Genomic DNA, 24,541 nt, shown 5'->3' on the forward strand with positions numbered 1-24,541 from the left:
ACAGTTTGGTTCTAAGGTGAGTGTGTTAATCAGATTATATTTCATCTGGCATATTCTGCTATTTACTTGGACAGTGATGTCAGACTAAATTATTATTTATTATTTCTATCCCTTGACATTTTGATTAGCTCGTCAGCAATCAGTCACTATTCACAGCTCTTCAATTGCTTTTATTAAATAGCAAACCCTTCCTCACTAAGTCAGCAAATTATTCAGGTTTGGGAGAGTCATGTCTCTTCAGAGAGTGTTTGCCCCAGGCCAGATGAGATGCAGTCATGCTGCTACAAGACTCCGCATGAATCATGGAACCTTAAGACAAACTTTAAGGATTGAATGGTTTCTAGGGAATTTAAGGGCATGCCAGTCACCATTGGATTAATTCAGGCTTTGATGAGTTTTGAGAGGGAGCATTGAGGAATTGGTTAAATTGTATACCATGCTATGCTAGCTAATTGTGTGACTGTCTTCTTAGTCTGGGCTCTGTAAACACAAGATTCATATTATTCTTTGCTTTTGTGTTTATGAATTAGAGCAAAACTCATATCCAGGTACAAATGTAGCATAGATTATCATGAACCCAATGAGCACAGTGGAGTTCTTTCAGGATTTCTGAGGATGGCCCGTTATCTTTGGAAGGAGTCCAAGAATCAGTCTATACAGGCTGACTTTATTTTTTTACACACTAGATTTAATCTTGAAAAGTAATGTATAGAGTAAATAGTTTCAAAAATTGAGTCATGTTTTCCCATCCTAAGGAAATTTGTTCTCACAGAAAAAAAATGGTGTGCTCCTTTTCTAATGAAAATTAAACTTATTAAAATACTACCTTTTTTTCCCCAATGAGTATTCTGCATTTGTCAATGTACAGATTACAATAATTTTCTTTACAAGAAGTTAGCTAAGTGGATCCATGATCTTGGACACACAGTGAAAAATAGATATTTCAGTGTTACTGAGATTTCTCCCTCAAGGTGTGGGACTTGAATGTTTAAGCAGACACATTATCCGCGGTGTTGTGTCTTGCCTTTATTGACATTGTCTGGTGAGTAGAGCAGTAAAAAGGTGTCTTTTTATTTAGATTTATTGGACTGTGGTCTCCTGTGGTCGAAGTAGGACTTTAGAGGGATCAATATAAACTTAAAAAAATTGAATATGCTCAAAGCAATGCCAGCCTTAAAACAGAGCTATATCTGTGAGATGTGTTTAAACTATTTTACCCTGCCTCTCTTTTTTAACAACTGAGGCACGAATCACATTTGTCTTTTGAATTTTGAAATTCTTGTCTGTGAAAGCCAAGTAGGCTGCACTTACATAGGACCTGGAAAGCATGAGCAATGATACGTTGGTTCACCCGGCAAGGATGTGCAGTGACATTAAATCTTACGGGTTAGTGAGGTTCTAAAAGCCAGAGTAAGGCAAAAAATTCCATAGACTTAAGTTACCCTAGTAAATCCTTTAAATTACTTATGAAGTACATTATGCGTAGTTTTGTGTGTATAACTGAACAATAATTCTTATGCACAGCATGGTCTGAGAACCACTGGGCTAGAATAAAGGAAGGAACAAAAGGGGTGCTGTCTGGACACCCAAGCCCTTCTTTCTTTATGGTAACTCCCCAATCCATGGAAAAGTGGAGGATTCTGAAGCGTGCCTGCTTGCCTGCAGGGTTTACTCCATTCTGCTGTTCGATGAAGCCTCTATAACCTTCAGACATGTTAACAGATCTCTTGGTTTTGTATGGATTGAACTAGACAGTCTACATGAAAGCACCTTGCTCAGGACCAGGTGATGTGATGGATTTAAATGTAAATGTTCCTTGTCAGGTCCACATATATACATTGTTTTTTGAAGAGTTGTAGAGAAGAATTTGGCTACTTGCTTCCTGTCTTTCTAGGTTGAGATTTCCCACTGTACAGCAGTGACTTTCATGTTCTTGCAAATTGGCTGCATCTGTTGGGGATAAGAGAGAGTAAAGTTTTCAGTTATAAGGTTAGCCCTACGTTTGTCACATTTGATGTGACTTGGTTGAATATCCTACATACCCTTGGGTTCTGTAGGTCTTCTGTTGGTCTTCTAGAGTTCGTATTTGTGTGTGAGAATCACCTGATGAAACTGTGTAACCCGCCTACCTAGATTCTCCATGGTGGAGTCATGAATGTGTGTTTTAAATTTTTTTATTTTGTAGTTTTTGGGGTGTGTGAGAATATGTATTTTTAGAGAGCTGCCCAGGGGATTCTTATGTAACTAGCATGTTGCCTTTGGAACCCAGCAATTAGGAAAACCCTTGGAGGTGGGATATTTTGCCGCAAGAGGCCATGAACATTTCTGATCCATTTTAGCTTAAATTATTTAGGAAATGACTACTGTATTCTTCATCTAGATTTAAAAGGACATAACTTCAGTTCTCAGGTGAATCAACCATTTATTAGGTGAATCAGCCATAAGATTGGTCTTTTAGTAGATATAAAATTAGTATACTTAGGTTTACATAATTTAAAAATTCAATACCAACCAACTCATTTATTCACTTGGGGTGCTAAGGCCTTTGATTTCCACTCCCAGGTATCACTGAAATGATCACCTGAGGTTTTGTTTGATTGTTTATTTTTAATAACTTGGGTTTTGAGTTGTATTCTTTTTTTCATTTTGGAAGGGGACTTGGTATTTCTCATAATTTAGTTTAAGTTTAGAATTTTACTCAGAATTCAGTTTGAGAAGGAAATAACCATTTCACCTCTGATTTACTAGGGTGAGGAGCTCTTTCAACAGTAGGTGTCCTGTACCCCAACAAATGTTTCTCTCTTCACTTGTCCTTACTCTCTGATTCATGAAGTATCTTCTTTATATGCTTGTATAAAGCATATATGTTTTGTATATGCTGTACAATATACAAATACATGTATATTGTATGTTTCTGCTTGGTCCCACCCATTCTAGTTTTTCTGGGATTGTGTCTCATCATTTATGTTCCTTTTCATTACACCTGGTCTCTTTCTCTCTCCTTATGTCTTTTCCTCAGCTTATAAACAAAATTTGTTTCCCTACGCGAAAATAAACAATCTTTTTCTCTACCTTGCTGCTCCTCAGTCTGCCATATCATCTTATCTCTTTGCTTCCCTATTCTGGCCAGTGTTCTTAAAAGATTAACCCTGTTTGTTGCATCTACGTCTTGGCCTTTTGCTGTCTGGCTTCTACTCTTACCACTTTACTGGAACTGCACTTTCAAGGAGTCACCAATAACTTCTCCCCTTTCACATCTAGCAATCTTTTCTAAGCTCTCATCCTCTTTGACCTTTTTGCAGTAAGTGAGGATGTTGATCACACTCTCCTTTTTGACAACTCTTCCGTTGACATATGTATATGACACTTAAGGCTCAGTTGTCCAACCTCTCTGACCGCCTTGTCTCTTATTTCTTTGCTGAATTATCCTCTGTTTTTTGCTATGTAAATGTATTTATTAACATGTTCTTCTGCCTTTGTTGTCCCTCTTTTCGTGCATTCCTCCTTGCTATATATTTCAACCCCGGAAGCTAGGACAAAACTACGGGGTACACCCTGGGGGATTTGGGAACTGAGCTGAACTCAAAGGGAACATATCTGAGATGGCTAGAGGAAGGGAGAATGAGATGGTGACCCAATGTTGTAGTTAGGAAAATGGTACCCACGTATCAAGTCTGGAAGATAAGGATGAAAAATGGGGGAGTAAGCAGTAAGATTGGTAGTTTGGATGATTGGAAATAGTATAGGCAAATAGGTCAAGAACGTGAATGTGTATCTTCTCCAGATCATTTTGTACCTGACAGTCTAATGCGTGTTACCTGAGAGCATGATCTCTTTAAGGAATTGCACTGGGGCTTTGGCTTCAATAATCATTTCTCTGGTGATGAACTTCAAATCTGCATCCAAAGCTTGCCTTAGATTCTCCTGTGAACCAGAGCTCTATTTCCATCTTCTTCTTAGGTGGTTTCACCTGGATATCCAACTGGTACCCCACATTTAACATATCCCCAAATACATTTGTCATCTTTCTACTGAAATGGACTCTTTTTTGGCATTCCTAATACATCACTGTTCTGCGTCACCCTGGATCAAAACTTCAAAGCCATTATTCTTTTTTTAGCCCACATCCAGCAATTTGAGAAGTACTGTCAGTATTCTCTCCCATGATGTCTTGTAACTGGCCCCACCTTTACTCTTCCTTTCTTCAACCCCTGATTATGGGCTGACTGCTACTCTACACTCCAGAGATAACCCCCTATTTAGTATCCACTGACCCTGATTCTGTTCATTGCTGCCAGTGTAATGTTTCCAAAACTCAACTGTAAATTTCAAAGACGTTTTAGACTTATCACAACATTCCTAGCCAGGGAAAATTGCTTCCCCTCTCAGTACTATTGTAGCAGCTATGCTTTCTACCACTGTGTGTATATGTGTAATTGCTATGCGTATACACTATATTATATATTACATATATATTTTGGTACATGAATTATCAATCCCTATAGATTGTAAGCTCCTTGGAGGGCAGGAACTGTGTCTTTACTTTGTATCCCCATATATTCCTTGTATTGACATGCAACAGATATTTATTGAATGGAATTAAACAGCTCACTGGGGCTGGAAGGAATCTGATACCAGTTAATACGTAGTAGGTGATTTGTGATAGTCATTTTAATTTGACATTAATTTCATTTTTTGTGCATTTGTTTTATTCTGAAAAGCTTTTTTATTAAGCTGTGCTGATGGCATAAGTGGAACAGTTAACTGGAAGACCAAACAGGCCAACAATTTTATTATCAGCAGAAAAATGACTGCTGGGAAGAAAGATGGTGAGTTTAGGTTGTAAATCTAAATCCTTTTGGGGAGTCAATTAAATGTCCGCTTCCAATAGTCCTTTTGCTTTTTTAGTCATGTGTGGACTTTTTTTTTTTTTTGATAAGTCAGTCTGAAAAAAATCAAATTTTGTTTTCCTAATCTTCTAAAGCTTCTGATCCTCTGTGTTCTTAATCCATTATTCTCCAAGTGTTTTTCCTTTGCTGTAGTTTTCCCTTTTTTTTAACCAAAAATAATTCTTGTTTTTAACCTATTGTTGCCTCTTATCCAGTCACTAGCTTGCCACTGGTGAAAATTGTCCCAGTGTGGGTATTATAACAATTTACTTATAACACTGAAAAACATTAAGAAGTACATTTAACATAAATCGTTTAAAAACAGTATTTACATAACCTTAGAAAAATGGTCATAAAATATTTTGGCTAGTTGTGGATGATTTTTTGAATGATTTTTGTTGCAAAACCAAATTGGTATGTTTGCTATTAACTAATTAGATGGCATTTGTTTTCTATGGAAAAGATAGCCTGACCCTTGAATGATTGATTGTCCTTCTAAATTTTTCTTCCCTATCTTTAATGTGTTCATTAGCAATATGTCAGGACCTTTGAAATAATGCATTTCATCAGGGAGAAAAAGACTGACTTAATAACCAAAAGATTAGTTGTTTTAAAAATATCAGTTATCAATATGAGCTTTCACTTAATATTTCTGGATTACTTGTCTTTATAATCCCTCTTAACCGTACCCTCCCCCCCACCCCCACACACAATTTGGGCTATATGTGGTCATGAACAGAACATTAGCAGAACAGTAGCCTAGTCTCCATAACTTTGGGGTAACCAGAATATCTATTAAAAAAAAACAACAGTTTTAAAATATTTTGAAAAGAGCAGTAATTTTATGTGATAAAATGGCCTTACTGCCATATAAAACTTTCTAGGTATCTTGTAGGAGTGATTCCTGGCTTACCTCATTTTCTTCTTATATTTCTGAGTTGGGGGTCACTGACTTTTTTCCAGCTAGCATCAAATTATTCCTCAGCTAGAATCTTCTACTCCCAGATCTGTTTCACAGTAGGACCAAGGCTCCCAGCATCTCTTCTGCTCTGCTGTCTTTGAAACAAACCCACAAACACCTTTGCATTTTTAAGGAATTTTCATCTCTAATATAAAAGAAAAGAGTTTTATAACAGTAAACTCTCATGAAAAGTTCACAAAAAGTTGTTTTCAAAAGCACTAGACTCACTTGTTCTAGGATCTAAGCGCATCATCCCACAGTCCTTTCCCCACACCCTCCTTAGATATTCTCAAGGGATTTTCTCTGTTTCCTTCAAGGGAATCACCCCCGACTACCTTATCTGGGCTGCTCCTTAATCAGGCTGAGGGCCTTCGGCTTCTTCGGCACATCCACTATTCCTGTTTTCTTTTTATTTTACTTTATTTATTTTTGGTTGCGTTGGGTCTTCGTTGCTGCGCACAGGCTCTCTCTAGTTGCGGCGAGCGGGGCTACTCTTCATTGCAGCGCAAGGGCTTCTCATTGTGGTGGCTTCTCTTGTTGCTGAGCCCGGGCTCTAGGCGCATGGGCTTCAGTAGCTGTGGCACGCGGCCTCAGTAGTTGTGGCTCGCGGGCTCTAGAGCGCAGGCTCAGTAGTTGTGGCCACGGGCTTAGTTGCTCCATGGCATGTGGTATCTTCCCGGACCAGGGCTCGAACCCCTGTCCCCTGCATTGGCAGGCAGATTCTTAACCACTGCACCACCAGGGAAGCCCCTTCCCGTTTTCTAATCTTACCAATTATGGCCCCAGAAGGCCCTCAGTATTGCCATCTGCAATTTACTTCTGGCATCTCCCAGGGATTTGGGACCTGCCGTGATTCCTGCTGCCTCACACGAGATCACTAGAGACCCTTCCTCTGGACTTCACACTATTTTGCACTAAATTGCAGCCTTTCCCTTGTCTTCAGTTTCTTCTTTCTCACGTTGGCCCCTAGAATTTCTGTCCTCTTTAAGCGCGTCCCTCCATTCCTATTAGATTTTGCATGAAGGTGCTCTCTAACCGGCTGTCAGGCTCCGCTATGGTGCTCTTCTTAGTGAGATGTATTCCAAGGCCTTTACCATAGCATTCTCTAGAATCTCCATCTCTTCCTTTTTCAAATTTCATGCTCCCTCTGGACCTCAAACTGATTTTCTCCTTGGAACCTGAGCCATAACTGTAGTTCTCAAAATCGAAATGATCAATACATCTTGAGGTAACCAGTTCAGATTATCGCATTCTCTTATTTCCTCAGTTTCTCTTGAACTCATTCTTTAGCTTCTACCTTCCTGGTCTCCTCCTCTAATTTAAATCCTATCATGATAGTTCTGCATTATTAAAATATCTTACACAGAGAGTAATGAGTTTACTTTAGTGGGTTGTAATAATGTAATGGACAGCCACCAAATGTATTACGTCATGTTAGCAAATCAACAAAATACGTAACTACCCTGGGTTCAAGTCCTGGCTCTTCCTCTTCCTAGTCCTGTAAGCTTGAACCTGTCATTCAGCCTCTCTGGGTTCAGTTTTGTTAACTATAAAATGAAGGACTGAACTTGATTTTTTGCATGCAAACTCCGATTGATGTTATCTGTCAGGAATCCTGGATTGAGTAGAATGCTGAGGCCATATCCAAGCAGGAAGTAATGCAGTGATGTGTCTCTTAGTAGAGAAAGTTATTTGGCACGCCCTGACAGGATGACATCTAAAGCCCCTTTCAATTGCAGTGTTCTATGAGACCAAGTTTATTGATTACCAATTAAATACGGTTTGCAACCACTTTCCAGCCGACATTTAAGAAAAAAACAACAAAACAAAACAAACACATGATCATTCTATGGAAAAATCAGGATATTTAACTCTAGTGTAGAAAAATGGTTTTAGTAAGTGGCTTTGGTTGGGGGGAGGGGAATCTCACAAAGTAACCTTTCTGCTTCTTGTAGAAAAAGATCCAAGTAGTGGTTTCTTTTCTACCTCATGTAGAGAAAAGTGGTCCTATCTCTTAGAGGAGTGAAGTTTTAAAAGGCAATTTAATGCCTTCCCCATGATGAGCTCTACAGCCCAGGTGTGGACTATCTGTGACTGAAATAAAACAATAGCTGACCACTGCCCAATGAATGGCCTTCAGTACTTTGATGTTGAGTAAACTTAAGGGGTGATGTTGAGTAAACTCGGCAGACTGCCGAGAAAAGCTTTTGACTCTAAGCCAAGATTTATAAAGCTGGATTGATAAAACACAGGGTAAATTTTAAAGAGGAAAGAAAAAAACAAAACCAAAACAGGTTGTGTACCTGGCTGCATATTGATGGCTTTCAAACTATTTTTCTACAGACATTATCTGGTCTAGTAATTAAATTTCAATTAGACTATAGAAATAACACATTGAAAAATAAATTAGGAAGGAAACCATAAATATATCAAGCTCTGAAAACCCTGAAATGAGTTCTCTTGGTGCAGAGATATCAAATGGAATTCATCTCTTATAATCAATTCCCATTAATTGGTAGCAGCTTCTTGGAGTGCTGTGTATACAGGGGCTCTGAGTGTCATAAAGAGCTTTTAGCTATTAAAACTATAAAAGAGAAGTCAAGTCTTATTTTTTTTCTGTCCGTACTTACAGTTTCTAATTATCAGAGATGATCATATAGTAAAATAAGTTTTCAGCAATTGTATTTTTTGTGTAACTTTCTTTTTAATAATACTCCAATTCTTTAGCAGAGACGTGGTGTCTCTTCTGTAAATAGGATTTTAAGGAATTGGGATACCTAGTTGCTTAGGCAAAAGTTTACTCTAAAAGCTGTACCGGATAAGTGGCTATTCAGTATGATCTTTGTATTTTAAACATATTTAAAAGTCTTCTTCATCATTCTTATCCAAATTTTTTTCAAATAATACTTACTATTAAGGCAATACTATGAACAGTTGGAAAATATGCGCTGTCTTATTTAACTAATTTGCACTCAGTTAAAGCACCCTTGTCATGTTTCCCAATGAGTAGCTTACGTCTTAAAACTCTCTGAACACGAGAGGCAAATTAAGAAAATTGAAATGCTTTTGGAAATGGGCTTCAGTTTCTTATTAATAAATTACTTATTTTAGTGTGTTATGTTCTTAGGCTGATTTAGCTATTGCTAAGGTTAATAGATCACTTAATCAATAGATCTCTTCGTTTAAATTATGCAGTATATTTCCCACACATCAAATATGTAAGAAATTATTTTATACAGCACATTAAATCCCCTCCTTTTGTTTGGCAGTTTGTTTACGTAACATATGGGTTGAATTAAGACTTTCTGTGGTACACTTATTTATTTCTGAATGCATTTAATACATAGAGTTTATGTTGCCACCTCCTCAAGTAATGGCTGTCTCCCAATTATAGTAAGACTTTCAGAAGTATACTGTGTCAACTAAGAATCAGGAAATACGCCACAAAAGGGTCTCTGGGTAGCAAGAATAGATGCAGCAAACTCAGGCTCCTGTTTTTCACACCTGGCAGAGCCCTGCGTGCGTTAAGACAGTACAAATTGGTTCTTACTTTAACATGCAGTCCCACCTCACTTGGTAGCCTCGTTTCTAAACCTGCAGCGGATTAATAGCAGCAAATTAGAAGGGATAGAGGAGCTGTTACAGGAAACATATGGATAGCAATGAGAAGTGACGGCTGACAACGTGTCTACAGATGAGAAAACAGAAAATCTATAAAACACACAACCATAAAAAGCATTAGCAAACGGTGACCCGCTAGTGCTACTGGGATCGGTAAATGACAAGGCAACCAAACAGTCCATAAGGGCATGACTGTATTATAGAGGGAAGTGCAATAATTGATGTGCCAAATGATGATCTTATGCCATAATGAAGAAGGATCGACCGCTGAGTACTTTAGAAAACTCAGGTCTCTAAAATGTTTCCTTCGTTGGGGTTCCTGCTAAACTGAGATTTTACTGTATTCTCTCAAACTGCAAAAATTAGAAAATGATGATGTAAGTGGACCTTTTAAAGTGATTAATTTGTTGATAAAGCATCTATGAGAGAGCGATCACCTTGACGTGAATACTGACAATCCTTTATGACTTCAGAGGAGAGACTTTAAGACTTAAATCTAGCTGAGACTTGTAGGGTGTCACACTCAGCAGCCAGTTTATAGTCATGTCCTTGTTCTTGATGCAGAAAAAGGGCTGATAGGGGTTCTCCGGACTGTTTTGTAGAGAGTGGACTTTGTATGTGCCTGTGCACGTGCATATGCCATTAAAAAAATCATTGTGATAATTGTGAAGTGTTATGCTCTAGATTCGTTAGCAATGCACCACCAAACCCTTTCAAAATTTGATGTTTACTAAACACATACAGATTTGCTTTTGTTTTTAAGTAATTGTAAATAAGCACACAAATGTGCACCCTCATATTTTCATCTCAGTGTTGCTCCCATAGGGAGAGAATTCCAAATGGACTATTAATAAAGGAAGACAGGATGCTATTTAGCTAGCATGAGGTCCCACTTTATTGCTACCGCCATCACCGTCTGTTACTTGGTTCTTGGCTCTCTGCTGTCCCATAAGATACATTTTCGAAAATGGTTTGTAGTTTCTATGCCTTATGATTAAAACATACAGGGAACAGTTTTATAGAAAGATTTTGGTAGCATGTTAACAAGGAATATTGGACCTGCATTTAGGGAGGGTGAAATATAACCCTGCCACTTGCCCACATATCCTTTTGCTCTTTTCAACTCAGATGTGTCATTTTTCCTGTAAAAAATGCCGTTATTTACGACTACCCGTCTTCAGTTTTTAATCTTTGCAAATCTAGCTACCCTTGTGGTTTGAAGATGATGTTTTTGACCCCCCCCCCCCCCCCCCCCCGTGGGTTGGACTTTTGGTTTAATTGTTTTGCCCATTAATGGTGATGGATTTGCACGGATTTAGCCACAGACCGGTTTCTAGTTTCATTTGTATCCAGTGGCATGTGTTTGCAGAGGTAATGGATTTGCAGCCCTAGACGATTGGAAAGCCATGCAATCCACAGAGCAGCCAGACCCTGTGACCTCAGCTTGATTAGCAAGGCACTGTATGCTTGTATATTTCAGAGACTCTTCAGAGATTTTTTTTCAGAGATGTGTATTTCAGAGATTCTTAAAGTGTTTCAATTTCATTTTCAAGACTTCCTTTTAGGGAAAAAAATATGCAGTCAAGCTTGCTGTTTGTGAGTACTACCTAGACATACGTGAGTGCAACATGTGTTCACTGTTAAGTAACAGACTTTTTTGGTGTTAGTGCAAACCCTATCAGTATTGTTTATATCGCTCATGTTTAGAACAAGAGCCCATAAGTCTGAATTCTCTGTGTCACTTTGTTGCTTTTGAAAGGAAGCTAGGTGTAAATACTGCCCAAATAGCCTCTGTTGAAGAGCTATTTGTTTTTGCAAGTAACAAATGGGAAGGGTAAGGTAAAGGGCACTTCTCTAAAATGTGCTGTGGGTGCCCATAATTTAAACTGATGCTACAGAAAGGAAGTATTATTTTCACAAACAAAACATAGTGGCATAGTCATTTTCCATTTCTAGATGATGAGTGTGTCATACATCTGTATCATGTTTTTCTCAAAGTGAATGGCATACTATACTTACAGTGAAGCGGGCTTTACTGCAGAGTTGCCAAGGTAACTGACCAGCAAGTATGCAGTTCAGCAGATTGCAGAAAGGCAGTTTTACACATGAATAAAGAGATGCGCATGTAATCTTAAAACCCAGGAGGGCCACGGTAGATTGTGGTTTGGCTCTGTAGATTGTAGAAATGTTGTTTGTTGTTTGTTTGTTTTGTTTGATGAAAGCAGAAAGTGAGATGTTCTACACTAGTCCTTGAAGTGAGGTAATAAACAGTGACAAGTACCCTTCTATGGTTCTATTTTAGGCCCTGCCATGGGCCATGTAGAAAATAGGACCATTTCAATACTATTAATATGAACAACTTTTCTTTTTGATTTATAAGCTAGCTTTTACCACCTTATGTCAGCAAAAACTACGGGAGACTGTTAGTAGTTTATAATGTAAATGGAGGATGGTAACCCATAAACTGCTACACACATATGAGAATTAATTTAGGTTACAAAACTGAAAATGAAGTTAAGTATTATATATATTTAGAACACAAACATGAGAACTGTGTTTCCCTCTACAGTGCTTTGTATTAGAATGTATTCATCCATTTATAAAATTATTCACATATGCCAGACACCTTCTAGGTGCCGAGAAAATAACAAAGGTAAATAAAGTTCAGTGCTGGACTTCAAGGTGTTTTTAATCTCTAAAAAGAATAAATTGGATAAGCTCCAAAGAGATTCCTTTGAATTATGCAAAACATTCCTGTGCCTTGGATGTAGGATTGTGATCTAGAATTTAAACACCTTTCTGTATAGAATGAAATAACTTCTCACCAGGAGTTCACAGCTCTCCATAATTTGACTCATCTTCCCAGTTTTCCTCCCCCCTACCAGGATCTAGCGTTACTGGCTTAATTCCATTTCTTGAAAGGGCCCTGCAGTATCCCACTTTTGTATCTTGCACATTTCAACGCTGAAATTGCCCATCTCTGAGTTTCAGAATCTTGCTAGCACTTTAAAAGCCATATTGAATTCTACTTCTTATATAAACCTTTCCCAGGTCTTTCCAGCTTCCATTGCTCTTCACCATCTTTCCAGGTCTTGCCAGAGCAGTTTGTCTCTCTGGGGTCATACCTAGTTAGGGGAGTGTTGGTCTCCCAAACCAGATGGTGAGCTCATGAAAGGCAGGAACTGGGTCTCCTTCATCTTCACATTCTCCACAGCACCAAGCATTCAGCGGATGCCATGGAATCCAGCTGGTGAAAAATCTCTAATTCTCATCCTTACTATTTTTCTGTGATTCACTTATTCTTGTTTTTTTGGAACGGGACCATTTTCACAGGTGAGTAAATTGCTCTTGGGTAGAGAATGGGTATTCTAAATGCCATGGGAATGCTTACCAGTGCTAGTACAAAACAAGTCAGGAAAGAACGAGCCTCCCTATTACCTAATTTAAACCTAACTTGCCGCTTCCTTCCTTCTGTTACCACAGCCTTTGAAGTTGTGTTTTTAGTAGTAAAGCTATGGATACATGAAGCTACAAGCCAAATATTTTAGTTCAGTTCCCCATTTTTGGCAGCCATCCACAGAACTGTAGGGGCAAGTTTTCACAGATAAAGAAACATTTTTGTGGGAGTTCCTATTTTTATGCTGAAAAATTCACTGTCAGTGATTTTGCCATCCAAGGGCTTTTAGTTAGTTGTGAGCCCGGGAGTGAGCAGCCTTGAGTTCTTAAGGTTAATTACTACATTTACAAATCCATCAGTGACTAAGAGAAAGAACTTGCCTGATAGGGTTTATCTGTTTAAAAATTGCAGCCAGTAGCCAAACAGGAAGATAGAAAATCAAAAGAGATTGTAGAGGTGACAAGGGTAATGGCAGTATTGTGTTGGTAGAGATGATGATATCAGAGGAAAAAAACGATAAGTTGAAACTAATCAAACCAATTTGGTCATTTTAATGTACTCACATCATGTATCTTAAGTAACCAGTAAATCATGAAATCTGCCCCATTTCACTTAAAGAAATGATTTGCACTGAATTTTGTGATGTAATTGTTATTGCTTATTTAGGAGGTAGCATAATAGACTAGACTGTATGTGTGAATTATTAAATGTCGAGATCAGGTAAAGTGGAATAAATCATTTCCAGGAAAGATGGGGGAATAATACTCAAAGAAAGAGTATCCAATGCATTTTTATAAGTATCAATATATATGAAAGTCATCTTACATATATCAATGGTATTATGTAGTCTGATATGCTCTGTCTGGCAAACAGTTAATACTGTGGAGATTGTTACCATTAAAAAAAAAATGACTCTTTATACCTTGCTTTGAAAAAAGGAAAAAGAAAAAATATACTGTAGCAATTATATAGCTGATCAGTTCTCATGATGTATTTTGTTGGTAATAATCTCCATAAAAATTACAAAAGAGATTTCATGGATGTCTTTATTATATAATAATAATTTAAAATATTAAATATGCCTAATTCTACTTACATAATATTTGAAAAGTCTATAAACACAGCAAGTTGAGAGTTGTTCCATGCTTTGTCCTAAAACCACTCCCCTTTAAAGCAAACTTCTTAACAATCTTGCATGTTGCTTCAGTTTTCTCAGAAATTTCTACATAGTGAAACCCTTCTTTACAGTGTAAGTGAATTTTCAAAAGCAGAGCTCATTATTTGTCTTTCTGTCTCTTATCTTCCCTCTTTGTTTTCAGTGTACACTATTTTCTCCAAGGTGCACTCTGATCGGAATGTCTACCCATCTGCAGGTGTCCTCTTTGTACATGTTTTGGAAAGAGAGTATTTTAAGGGGGAATTTCCACCTTACCCAAAACCTGGTATGTTCTGGCGGGATAAAAAGTGGTTAATTTACTAAATTTTTCTTTTTGTTCAATGTGCATAATCTAGATGATATATGATCAGATATTACTGACATTACTTGACATGGTCTGGATATGTAATAAATTGATTGTTATAGAATATTTCCCATTTTAAGATTAGAAATTTAATTACCGAAGGAAATAACTCATTTTTGAAATTTAAAGAAAGTGTATTTCTGATTTCCTAGTCTTGAGTTTTGTGCTTCTGACAAATGATCTACCTATATTCTCAGAAAAATAATTATAGATGTACAATTACAATTTTACACATTAAGACTTAAGAATCTTACAGAGTACATTGATTTTTGGAAAACTATACGTATGTTGTAGAAGAGATTGAAATATGGTATTAAGAAAGAGTTCTCAAAAAAACTTTTACAATATGAGATAATTTTATATAACTTCATAATCATATAATGGAGATTAATTTTTCTTCAAAGTAATACCAGTTACGAAGTCCTATTTAATTTACTATCGGTTTAAATTATGTTATGTTGGATTGTCACAAATGCCATCAAATTAACGAAGATACAGAAAGAATAGCAAGAGAAAATACATTGTTATTATGACTCTTAAGTAACAAATAAAAATGAATTTCTGAAAATTCCAGCATTAGAATTAATATAAATATTATTTTTGTGGATTATATGATGAATAGCATACCTGAAAACACTCGTAAAATATAGTTAAGCATGTTCTCACCAGCATTCAAGAAACAAGGCAGTCTTTTCATCAATTACTTAAAAAATGTGTTCTCGTGAGGGGCATTCTCTTTTTGCAAAACTATCTAGCTAAACCTTGTGAGCAGCAGCTTCAACACTGGAGAAGAAAATGTAGTTAAGAGCATATTTCTGGACTCAGCCAAGATTAAATTCTAGTTTCAGGGGCTTCCCTGGTGGCGCAGTGGTTGAGAGTCCGCCTGCCGATGCAGGGGACACGGGTTCGTGCCCCGGTCCGGGAGGATCCCACATGCCGCGGGGCGGCTGGGCCCGTGAGCCATGGCCGCTGAGCCTGCGCGTCCGGAGCCTGTGCTCCGCAACGGGAGAGGCCACAACAGTGAGAGGCCCGCATACCGCAAAAAAAAAAAAAAAAAATTCTAGTTTCACCACTTAATATGACCATGAAGAATTAACATGGAAAATTACGTATTTCATCAATAAAATTAAGGCTAATAAGAGTACTACTTTCATTGGTATGTTTGAAAATCAGATGAAATAGTGCCTGTAGAGGCCAGGCACATGCTGATAAAATGACACCATTATTATTTATTATTAATAAATGTCATGTTATTGCAGTTCTTTTGGACTTGGATTTTTTCAACTCATTCTCCATTGTTTTTAAATTAGATTATTTTTGTTTTGATGACGCTTTTATAATTTTGAGATATCCCTTAAGATGAGTTTGATAGTGCTCAGAGTTTCATGAAAGGAAGGCTTCTCAGAAGAATGAATACATCAACATGATTAGGGGATTTTCCTGAAAGATAGTTGTCTCATTGGTAGAACTTTTCCACTGCTATGTGACCTCCTCCCCTCAAAAAAGAAAAGGAAATTTACCCCCAAATTGTGTGAATATGCTTTCTTTGTTGAATCAGATTTCTAGACTAACTAAACAACCAAAAGGATATTTTTCTTACATGAGGCCCTAATCTAAATTCCCAGATGGATTTTCTTTTGGTGTGTATTTAATTTGCTACAAATGTTAAGAAAAAAATTTTAGACAGACATATTTTTATTGAAACAATCAAAGCAACATGTGAAAATAACTGTCTTATATCTTACTTCTGTGTTTCTTACCTAGGCGAGATTAGTAATGATCCCATAACATTTAACACAAATTTAATGGGTTACCCAGACCGGCCTGGATGGCTTCGGTATATCCAAAGGACACCATATAGTGATGGAGTCCTATATGGGTCTCCAACGGCTGAAAATGTGGGGAAACCAACAGTCATTGAGGTAATTTACTTAGAAAGAGCAAAATTATATTCTTGATTTTTTTGTAATTTGAGTTTCAAATGTTGTGATTAAAATTACATGGCAGTGGTTTTCAGTATTCTATGCATGAAAACACACTAGATAACATTTGCAAATGTACCATTCCTTTCTGTTCATCTACAGAGGTTTTTGTTTCAGCTTTTATGTAAAAAAGCATCATCTAAATTAGTGAAAAAAATTAAAAGGTATTTAAAAGAAATAAATTACTATGAATTCTATTTAATAAAATGAACAAAAACTTAAAACACTTATTTTCTCCAAATTTTAATTTCAGATTTCATGTTCATTCAGTCATTAAGGAGACGTCTTTTGAGCCCCTACCATGTGCTGAACATTATGATAGGTGTCGGTGGTAGAAAGATGAATAGTAGCTGTGCTCTGCCGTGTCTTACAGTTCAGGGGTTGAAGCACTGAATGGAAACCCAAACTTAGCCAGCACTGACATAACTGTTATAATAAGAAGGGGCTGTTTGATGCAGAGTTATAAGAGGGTAAATAGAAATTCACTAAGTAGAAGGAAGGCTATTTTAGGCAGAAGATGCAGCACATCAAAATCTTGGAGGCATAAACATAACCACATAGTCTTAGAGAACTACAGGTGTGGCTAGAGGACAGGATGCACTCCAGAGGGCAAATGATGGGAATGGAGGTGTTGATGTTGGTAGGAGCAGATCTTTGAGGGCTCTGTAAGCCATGCAGATATGTTTGACCTTTACTTCGGGAGTGATGATGGTGCTATAATTAATCAGATTTTTACCAGTACCTAATATCATACCTGGAAGATATTAGAAATTGAAACAAAAACAGTGATGACATCAAACCTTTAATGGGAATTAATTTTTTTTTAATGGATGTAAAAGCTAAAGGTGTTCTACTCTTTACTATACCTAACAAAATCAGAATTATAATGGCCATTAACGGCAGGAGAGGCCTACTATAGTTTTATGCCTAGATGCCTCTAGGATCTTAAACTGGAATTTAACTCTTCAATTCCATAAAAGCTTACTGGTAGTGACCAGGGCACCAGCATAGGAACTGCTAGTGGAATTGCCCGGAGTTTGCATATGTCCTGCGTGGCATGTTTTCTACCACCAAAAATTTGTAGAATTTCTGTAGATTCTCAGGAGATTACATGCTTTGAGTTGTTCTCCAAAGTTTTAATCAGCCGTGGACTCTGGAGATGAGCTTCCATGCTGGCTGAGAGAAGGTGTTTCTTCATTTGAACTGAAGTTTGTATTAACATGACATTTCAGTGATTTCTATCTATAAATCTGCTTTCTTAAGGCAATGTTGATATAAGATAGAAATATATGTAGATATAAGAAAGAAAGTTATTTGGAGTTATTGTCAAAATAATCTTTAAAATATTCAGTAAAGTTATAATAGAAATATATAAATGTAAGTCACCACCTTGCTAGATTAAAAAAGAAAAACACAATCACCTTGAAGATTCAGAGAAAGCATGTAATAAAATCAACGCCTATTCTTGATAAGAAAAAAATAACTCTTAGCAAACTAGGAATATAAGTGAACTTCCTTAACCTAATAGGTTATTTATCAAAAATAATAGCAAACATCATTTTTTAATGGGAACACACTAGAGGAATGCCATTTAAATTCAGGAACAAAACAAGAATGACCCCCTGTATCACATCTATTACAGAATATATTAGAAGTCCTATCCAGTGCAGTAAAGAAAGAAAAAGAAATTTATAACTATTCGAAAGGAAGAAATGGAATAGTCAATGATATAAAGAGTCTATAGGCTATTAAATCTTCAGAAAGCCTAGCAGTAAGCTATGGGATCAATATAAAAAATTAAGTTATATTTATTCATTAAATACAAGTACTGAGAAAAATACATGTTTTTAAAAGATACCATTTTTTTAGTAGCAACAAAATTATAATGTACTTGGAATAAATCTAACAGAAGGTATGCAAGTTCTGTATGGGAAAAATTATAAAACTTTGTTGATATTAAAGAATGCCTATATAAATGAAAAGATAGTTCATTCAGGGGTAGGAGGACTGAAAATCATGAAAGCATCACTTTCCCCCTAATTGATCTATAGATTCAATGCAGTTCCAATAAAAAAATCTCAGTAGGTTATTTCATGGAACTTGGCAACTAATTCTAAAATTTATAAAGAAGATAATAAAGCAAAATCAAGACATGCTTAAAGAAGAATAAAAAGGGGAAAGATTTCTTTCCTTTCCAGATAGCAAGATTTATTGTAAATATGTAGTAATCAATCATAAGTTTGTATTGATACAGGGATAGACAAATTAACCAATGAATAAAATAGGGAGCCCAGAGACAGATCCATCTACGTAAAGAACAATGATATATGTCTAAAGAGATGGTGCCAGAGATCACAGATTAGGGAAAAGGAGGTCAATTTATTGACTGGTGCTCAGCATATGGCAAACATAAAATTAGATTCTTACTTCACAGGAAATACAAAACTCATGTCTAGGTAGATTAAGGATTTAGCAAAAATTTAAACTATTATATAAAACTGTAGAGGAGTATCTTTCTGAGTTTGGGGGAGGGAAGGATATCTTAAATAACACCTAAATTTTTTTATTTAAGAGAAAAGATTGATAAATTTTACCATGTTAAACTTGTGAACTTCTGTTCATCAAAAGAAAACATTAAAGAAAAGACAACCCACAAGCTGGAAGATGATATTTTAAATATATCTAGCCGACTAATGATAAGTGTGTCAAATATAAAAAAGGACTCCTACAATTTCAATAAGAAAAAGACATGAACAGACATTTCACCAAAGAGGAGACATCAGTGCCATTTAAGTAAAGAAACTTACTCTCCTCAGTAAGGAGGCATATTCAATTTAGAACCTCAGTGAGAATTTTATCCTCAGTAAAGGTCATTGCAGCGGATATGGGCTGGAAAACCGAATATTTCACATAGCTGAGTATCACTGTACCCTATGATCTAGCAGTCCCACTTCCAGATATGCACTTAAACAATTGCAGGGAATTCCCCTACGGTCCAGTGGTTAAGACTTGGTGCTTTCACTGCTGTGGCCTGAGTTCAGTCCCTGGTCGGGGAACTAGCATCCTGCAAGCCACTCAGCATGGCCAAAGAAAAAAGAAAAAGAAAAAGAAACACTTGCAAATGTCCACCCAAAGGCATGCACAGTCATGTTCACTGAGCAATGTGTGTATAGGAAAACACTGGAAACCCACAAACCAGTTGAGATCCAGAAGTCCAGCAGCAAGAGAATAGATAAATTGGGGGGTATTCGCACAGTGAACATTTATAGCAGCAATGAACTTAAGCTTGCCTGGCAACATGAATGAATGTTTTTAACGTAATGTTGAAAAAAACCAAACAAACCCCAGAAGACTGCATACAGTTTACTATTTTTATAGGCGCTCAAAACCCAGAAAAATGGACAATATGTTTTAAGCATACATGCATGGATAATAAAACTATATTTAAAATGGATGGGATGATAAACACAAAATCCAAAATGTTTACTCTGGTTGGAGAGAGGCAAGAGGCTAGGGTAGGAGAGAAACACGTGTTGAACCAGGATTCACAGGGGTGCATTACACCTTACTACCAACATACAATGTTATGAATATGTATCAAATAATATCCAAAAAGATGATGAGGGCTTCCCTGATGGCGCAGTGGTTGAGAATCTGCCTGCCAGTGCAGGGGACACGGTTCGAGCCCTGGTCCAGGAAGATCCCACATGCCACGGAGCAACTAAGCCCGTGCACCACAACTACTGAGCCCGAGCTCTAGAGCCCACGGCCACAACTACTGAAGCCCGTGCACCTAGAGCCCGTGCTCCACAACAAGAGAAGCCACTGCACTGAGAAGCCCGCACACTGCAACGAAGAGCAGCCCCCGCTCACCGCAACTAGAGAAAGCCTGCGTGCAGCAAGGAAGACCCAATGCAGCCAATAAATAAATTTTTTAAGAAGATTATGAAAACTTAGCATATCTTTCATCTAACACAGTATTGATTTATCTGTAAATAACTCATTTCTACATCCATATATAATAACATATTTTCAGTGTTTAAAAATATTCTATTAATAATATAGTCAAAAGATTTTGCATATCTTAAACTAATATTTAATCATATACATCCACTAATTAATTTATTCAGTAGCTACTTATTAAGCATCTAAAATAGATCAGCCACTATTTTAGAAATAGGGGATCAGAAAGTTCACAAATATGCATACCTCTTTGCTATGAAGGGCTTCACATCATCATGATAAGTAGAATTCGACTGAGAATATTACAGTATTTAAATATCTCATTATAAGTCATAGAAGAATTGCATTCTGTTACAGCTGTTAAAATTAAGCATTAAATATAAATTCAGGTAATAAAATTCTTCCTCCGGATTCATGAAAGGTTCTTCACTCTCTTGTGTAGCCTCTGATTTAAAAACACTTATTAGAATTTATGAAATTTACAGTAATGAAATTTGTGATAATTATGGGTAGGCTAGCCAGAAAAATATTGCCATTAATCTGAAAATGTTTAATCTCTCTTTCTAGCATTAGCTTTGAGATATTATAACAAATAGTATCTAGTATTTTTTTTCCACTGAGAATATTATTAAATTTTTTGCAGGGTAAACTTTTAAAATCATGAGGATTCCCAAATGTTTTTGCATTTCTTCATTTGCTTGTGAACAATAATGCCTCGTTAATTTTAATGACTAGTCTTAATTTTAGTGTTCAGTGTGAACCTAATTGATCATGTGTCCCAATAGAGAGCAGCAAAGAAATCATTAAATCCAAAAGAAATTTGACAAATTGTGGAGAGATAAGTGCTTTTATCTTTGTGGAATAAGACACGTTTCAGAATATGTACTTTGAAATATTGTTAAAGGTTTGGAATTTTTTATTCCAAACTTCTGATTTTCACTGTTCTCTCAAATAATATTTCTGATGAGTGTAATGTATTTTATTTAAAGCTCATATGTGATGCTATTAAAATCTTTGATACTTGTTTTTAAATATGCAAGATATTTCTTTTCAGTTTGCATCAGTTTTGTCTTTTTTGTCTCAGTGTCAACTACAGCTGCAGTTACTGCCAGAAGGCTAGTGCTGGGATGCTAAGACTTTTACACAATCATTTGGGGTTTTTTTGAGGTACTGCAGGCCTGTCTGAGTGATTTAATATCTGTTATAAAGTTAATTATTCCTTGATTTTTGAAGCCGTATCCTGTTGTTGGCCTTTGCTTTGTTTGTTGTTTGCAGTGGCTGTTTCTGAATTGACTTTGATGTAAGTTCATTGGCTCTGCAAACATTTACTAATATTTGACTCTGTGAAGGGATTGATTTGTGTTTTTGAGCATTTGCCATCATCTTCTTAGACTGTGATCCTTACTGCTCTACTCCCATTGTGAGATGTGATTTCCAAAGGGTTCGTGACATTTCTTGACTGGTTGGTGTGCAGTTTAGTACTGAATGCAAACAACACAGAGATGTGCTTGTTTTAAAGTGTACTTTCTGGTATGATCCTTAAGCTCCATTTAAAAGTACACCAATATATTGTTTTGGCTTTTTTGAAATTTTAGAACAGCTCTGGTAAGTAATTCGTAATGGTTAATCCATTTACTAATGATGCATCTGCATTGCTACTGGCACTTAACAGTCTTCTATAAAAGGGTTTTTCTGATTTTAACTTGTTTTAGCATGTTAAATATACCTAATTATCTATTTTCCCACAATATTGCTAAAAGCTCTGGATTCTTGTCCAGAGAAGGAATATTTTGTAAGTATATAAACAAATAATGAAAATGGAAAGAACGACAATTTGTTTTCATTTTGTCCTTAATGAATTTCGTTTTCCGAATAACATTTTACTTCTTTAATACGACTTTCTTTTTCTAATAGATAACTGCCTACAATAGGCGTACCTTTGAGACTGCAAGGCATAATTTGATAATTAATATAATGTCAGCAGAAGGTAGGTATGGAAAAATACGTTGCTGATTGTTTCCTTATTTGCAAGAAGTATTTCATTATATTTTATATGTATGTAAAACATAGTTAAGGATTTTAAAGGACCACATACCTACTATAACTAATGAAATAGTAAAATGTAGAAAACTAAGCAATATTTAATTCATTGTAAAATATCATGATGTGTTTTGGTGCTGAAAACCTCAGGGTAGGGAACCAAATGTAGAGGCCACTTATTTTCTCCAGGCCTTGGTTAAATCATCTGTAAAGTGAGACTAAGAATACTATTTCTCTCATAAGTCTGAGGTAAGGATGCCATCATTTAAGTCTCAAAATGTGCTTGACATAGGGCTGATCGTAGAATGCATGATTGGTATTATTTTACTTTCAAACCTATCATCGGTGGTAGTTTGGTTGTATATGATGACAAAGAGTTGTTGATGGACAGAAATAAACCATAATTTGGGTCACAGTCTCCTTTCTAAATAGCTAATCATGCATCTGTAATTGCTGGAGTCCAACAACAATTTATTGTTACACATGCTTGAATTGTAAGTGATGCCTAAGGATTTAGAAGGTTAGGGACACAGGAGAGATTCCAAGAATTACACTCTCAAATATTCTGATCCTGTTTTGGCATTCAATGGGAAAAATACATACCACTAAACACTTTGTGGTTAAAGTTTATAAATCATGGGATACTATACCAGATATCATTTATGAGGGTGACAGGAGAAGAACTGATATAGCATTTTCCCCCCCAAAACAGTAAAACAGTTGTGCATCCTGGATAGGAAAGTTCTTACTTCTATTTACTAGTATGATTGAAAACAAATAAGCAAACACAACACATTTTATCAGAGCCTACTAATTTGGAATTCATAATAATTCAGTAAAGGCTGAGTTAAAAATTACCTTTACAGCATATGAAAGAAAGCAATTTCGATAGAATTGATAATGCAGTACATAATTGGGGAGAAGATTGCTGGAAGTTTTTGAAACCCTTAGCATGAGTTTTTTTTCCCAGGCATTTTAGCTGTAATAATTGCAGACAACAAATGTGCTAGTTTAAAATTTAAAATGACCTTCATATATGAAAAGAAAGTCCAAGTACCAGTTCCTTTGGCCTGGACAGAAGACTCTTTACCCACTTTTCTACTTCCCAAGGGCTTTTGGAAGGTATTCATGTTTGGATCAAGGAGATTTTTATTCTTGACTCCAATTGTAATTGGATACTTGCATCCAGTCCAAGCTGTCCTTGTAGAATTTGGAGTACCTTTAATGAGCAGAATGGTTGCGAAGTTCCCTTTCTCCTTGGGAATCCATCAGTTTAGTTATATACTTCCATTGCAGTGGGCTTGGACCACTAACCTCACTATTATGCTCTCAGAGGGACTCAAAACCCTTTGTCAGGTATGGGAGCCCCTACAAACTGAAAGATAGCCTGGTCTCCAGTTTTGAATCTCCTCCTTCTCAAGTCTGGTCTCAGTCCTGTCAATACAGAGTACACAGGCATCTGTCAATACAGAGTACATGGGTCCACACACATGTACTCAATACATAGTACACATGTGGGGACCCGTGTTCAAGCAGATACTAATGTAAGACTGTTAGGTGACTGAAGGATTGAAAGTTGGCATTAGGGGCTACTTATTTAAATCAGGGTTGAGGGAGCACGAGTACGTGGATTTTGAAAGCCTCCTTTTACATAAGGGTCAGTGGCCCAAACTCTGAAAATCAGTGCACCAAATGGCAGGCATTTTTCCTTGCTTGTCTCGATGGAATGCATGTGGACACTAGGACGTACATCTTTGAGCATGGCCTGTACACATGCCGTTTCTCCCGGATAAGGTTAGGAAAGAAGTAACAAGGGTTGAATATCCGGATAACCATGCTCGGTGCAACTCCCTGCCCAGCAGTCTCCTGCTCTGGGAGACCTAATGGGAAATTAGTCATGTAGAATCGTACAGCATGGAGCTCAAGGAGAGTACATAGAGTGATTCTCTAAATTGGGTTTAGTGCCTCAGAGGCCTGCCACCAATCTGTTGGCTACTGTTCCCTTGGCCTCCGTGATATCCAAATATAGCAGGCACGGGATTTCCCCAAAGTTAGAAAGCTACTGTGACTCATCTCTGGGAGGCCTGGCAGCAGCACTTGGCCGGGTAGACGGCAGGCAGCTGCACAGCCTGGAGCCTCGGAGGGCGTGGCGGCCGCAAGTCTCAGAA

General features: G+C 36.9%; 1 protein-coding gene across 3 annotated transcripts in view; it reads left to right on the forward strand.

Annotated features, from left to right (window-relative positions):
- The window catches only part of SGCE (sarcoglycan epsilon), a 66,983-nt gene that overhangs the window by 11,513 nt on the left and 30,929 nt on the right, over positions 1-24,541 (forward strand). For 2 of the 3 annotated variants that reach the window (XM_082846789.1, XM_082846790.1), the window contains exons 2-4: positions 14,188-14,310; positions 16,153-16,310; positions 22,248-22,320. In XM_082846789.1, coding sequence (XP_082702915.1) covers positions 14,188-14,310; positions 16,153-16,310; positions 22,248-22,320 — 354 coding nt within the window. Of the gene's footprint in view, positions 1-4,721; positions 4,830-14,187; positions 14,311-16,152; positions 16,311-22,247; positions 22,321-24,541 lie in introns of all 3 variants that reach the window. The other variant, XM_082846791.1, reaches the window with a different exon arrangement.

The sequence above is a fragment of the Leucopleurus acutus genome (genome assembly GCF_964270905.1).
Source record: "Leucopleurus acutus genome assembly, chromosome: 9".
Classification (NCBI taxonomy): Eukaryota; Metazoa; Chordata; class Mammalia; order Artiodactyla; family Delphinidae; genus Leucopleurus; species Leucopleurus acutus.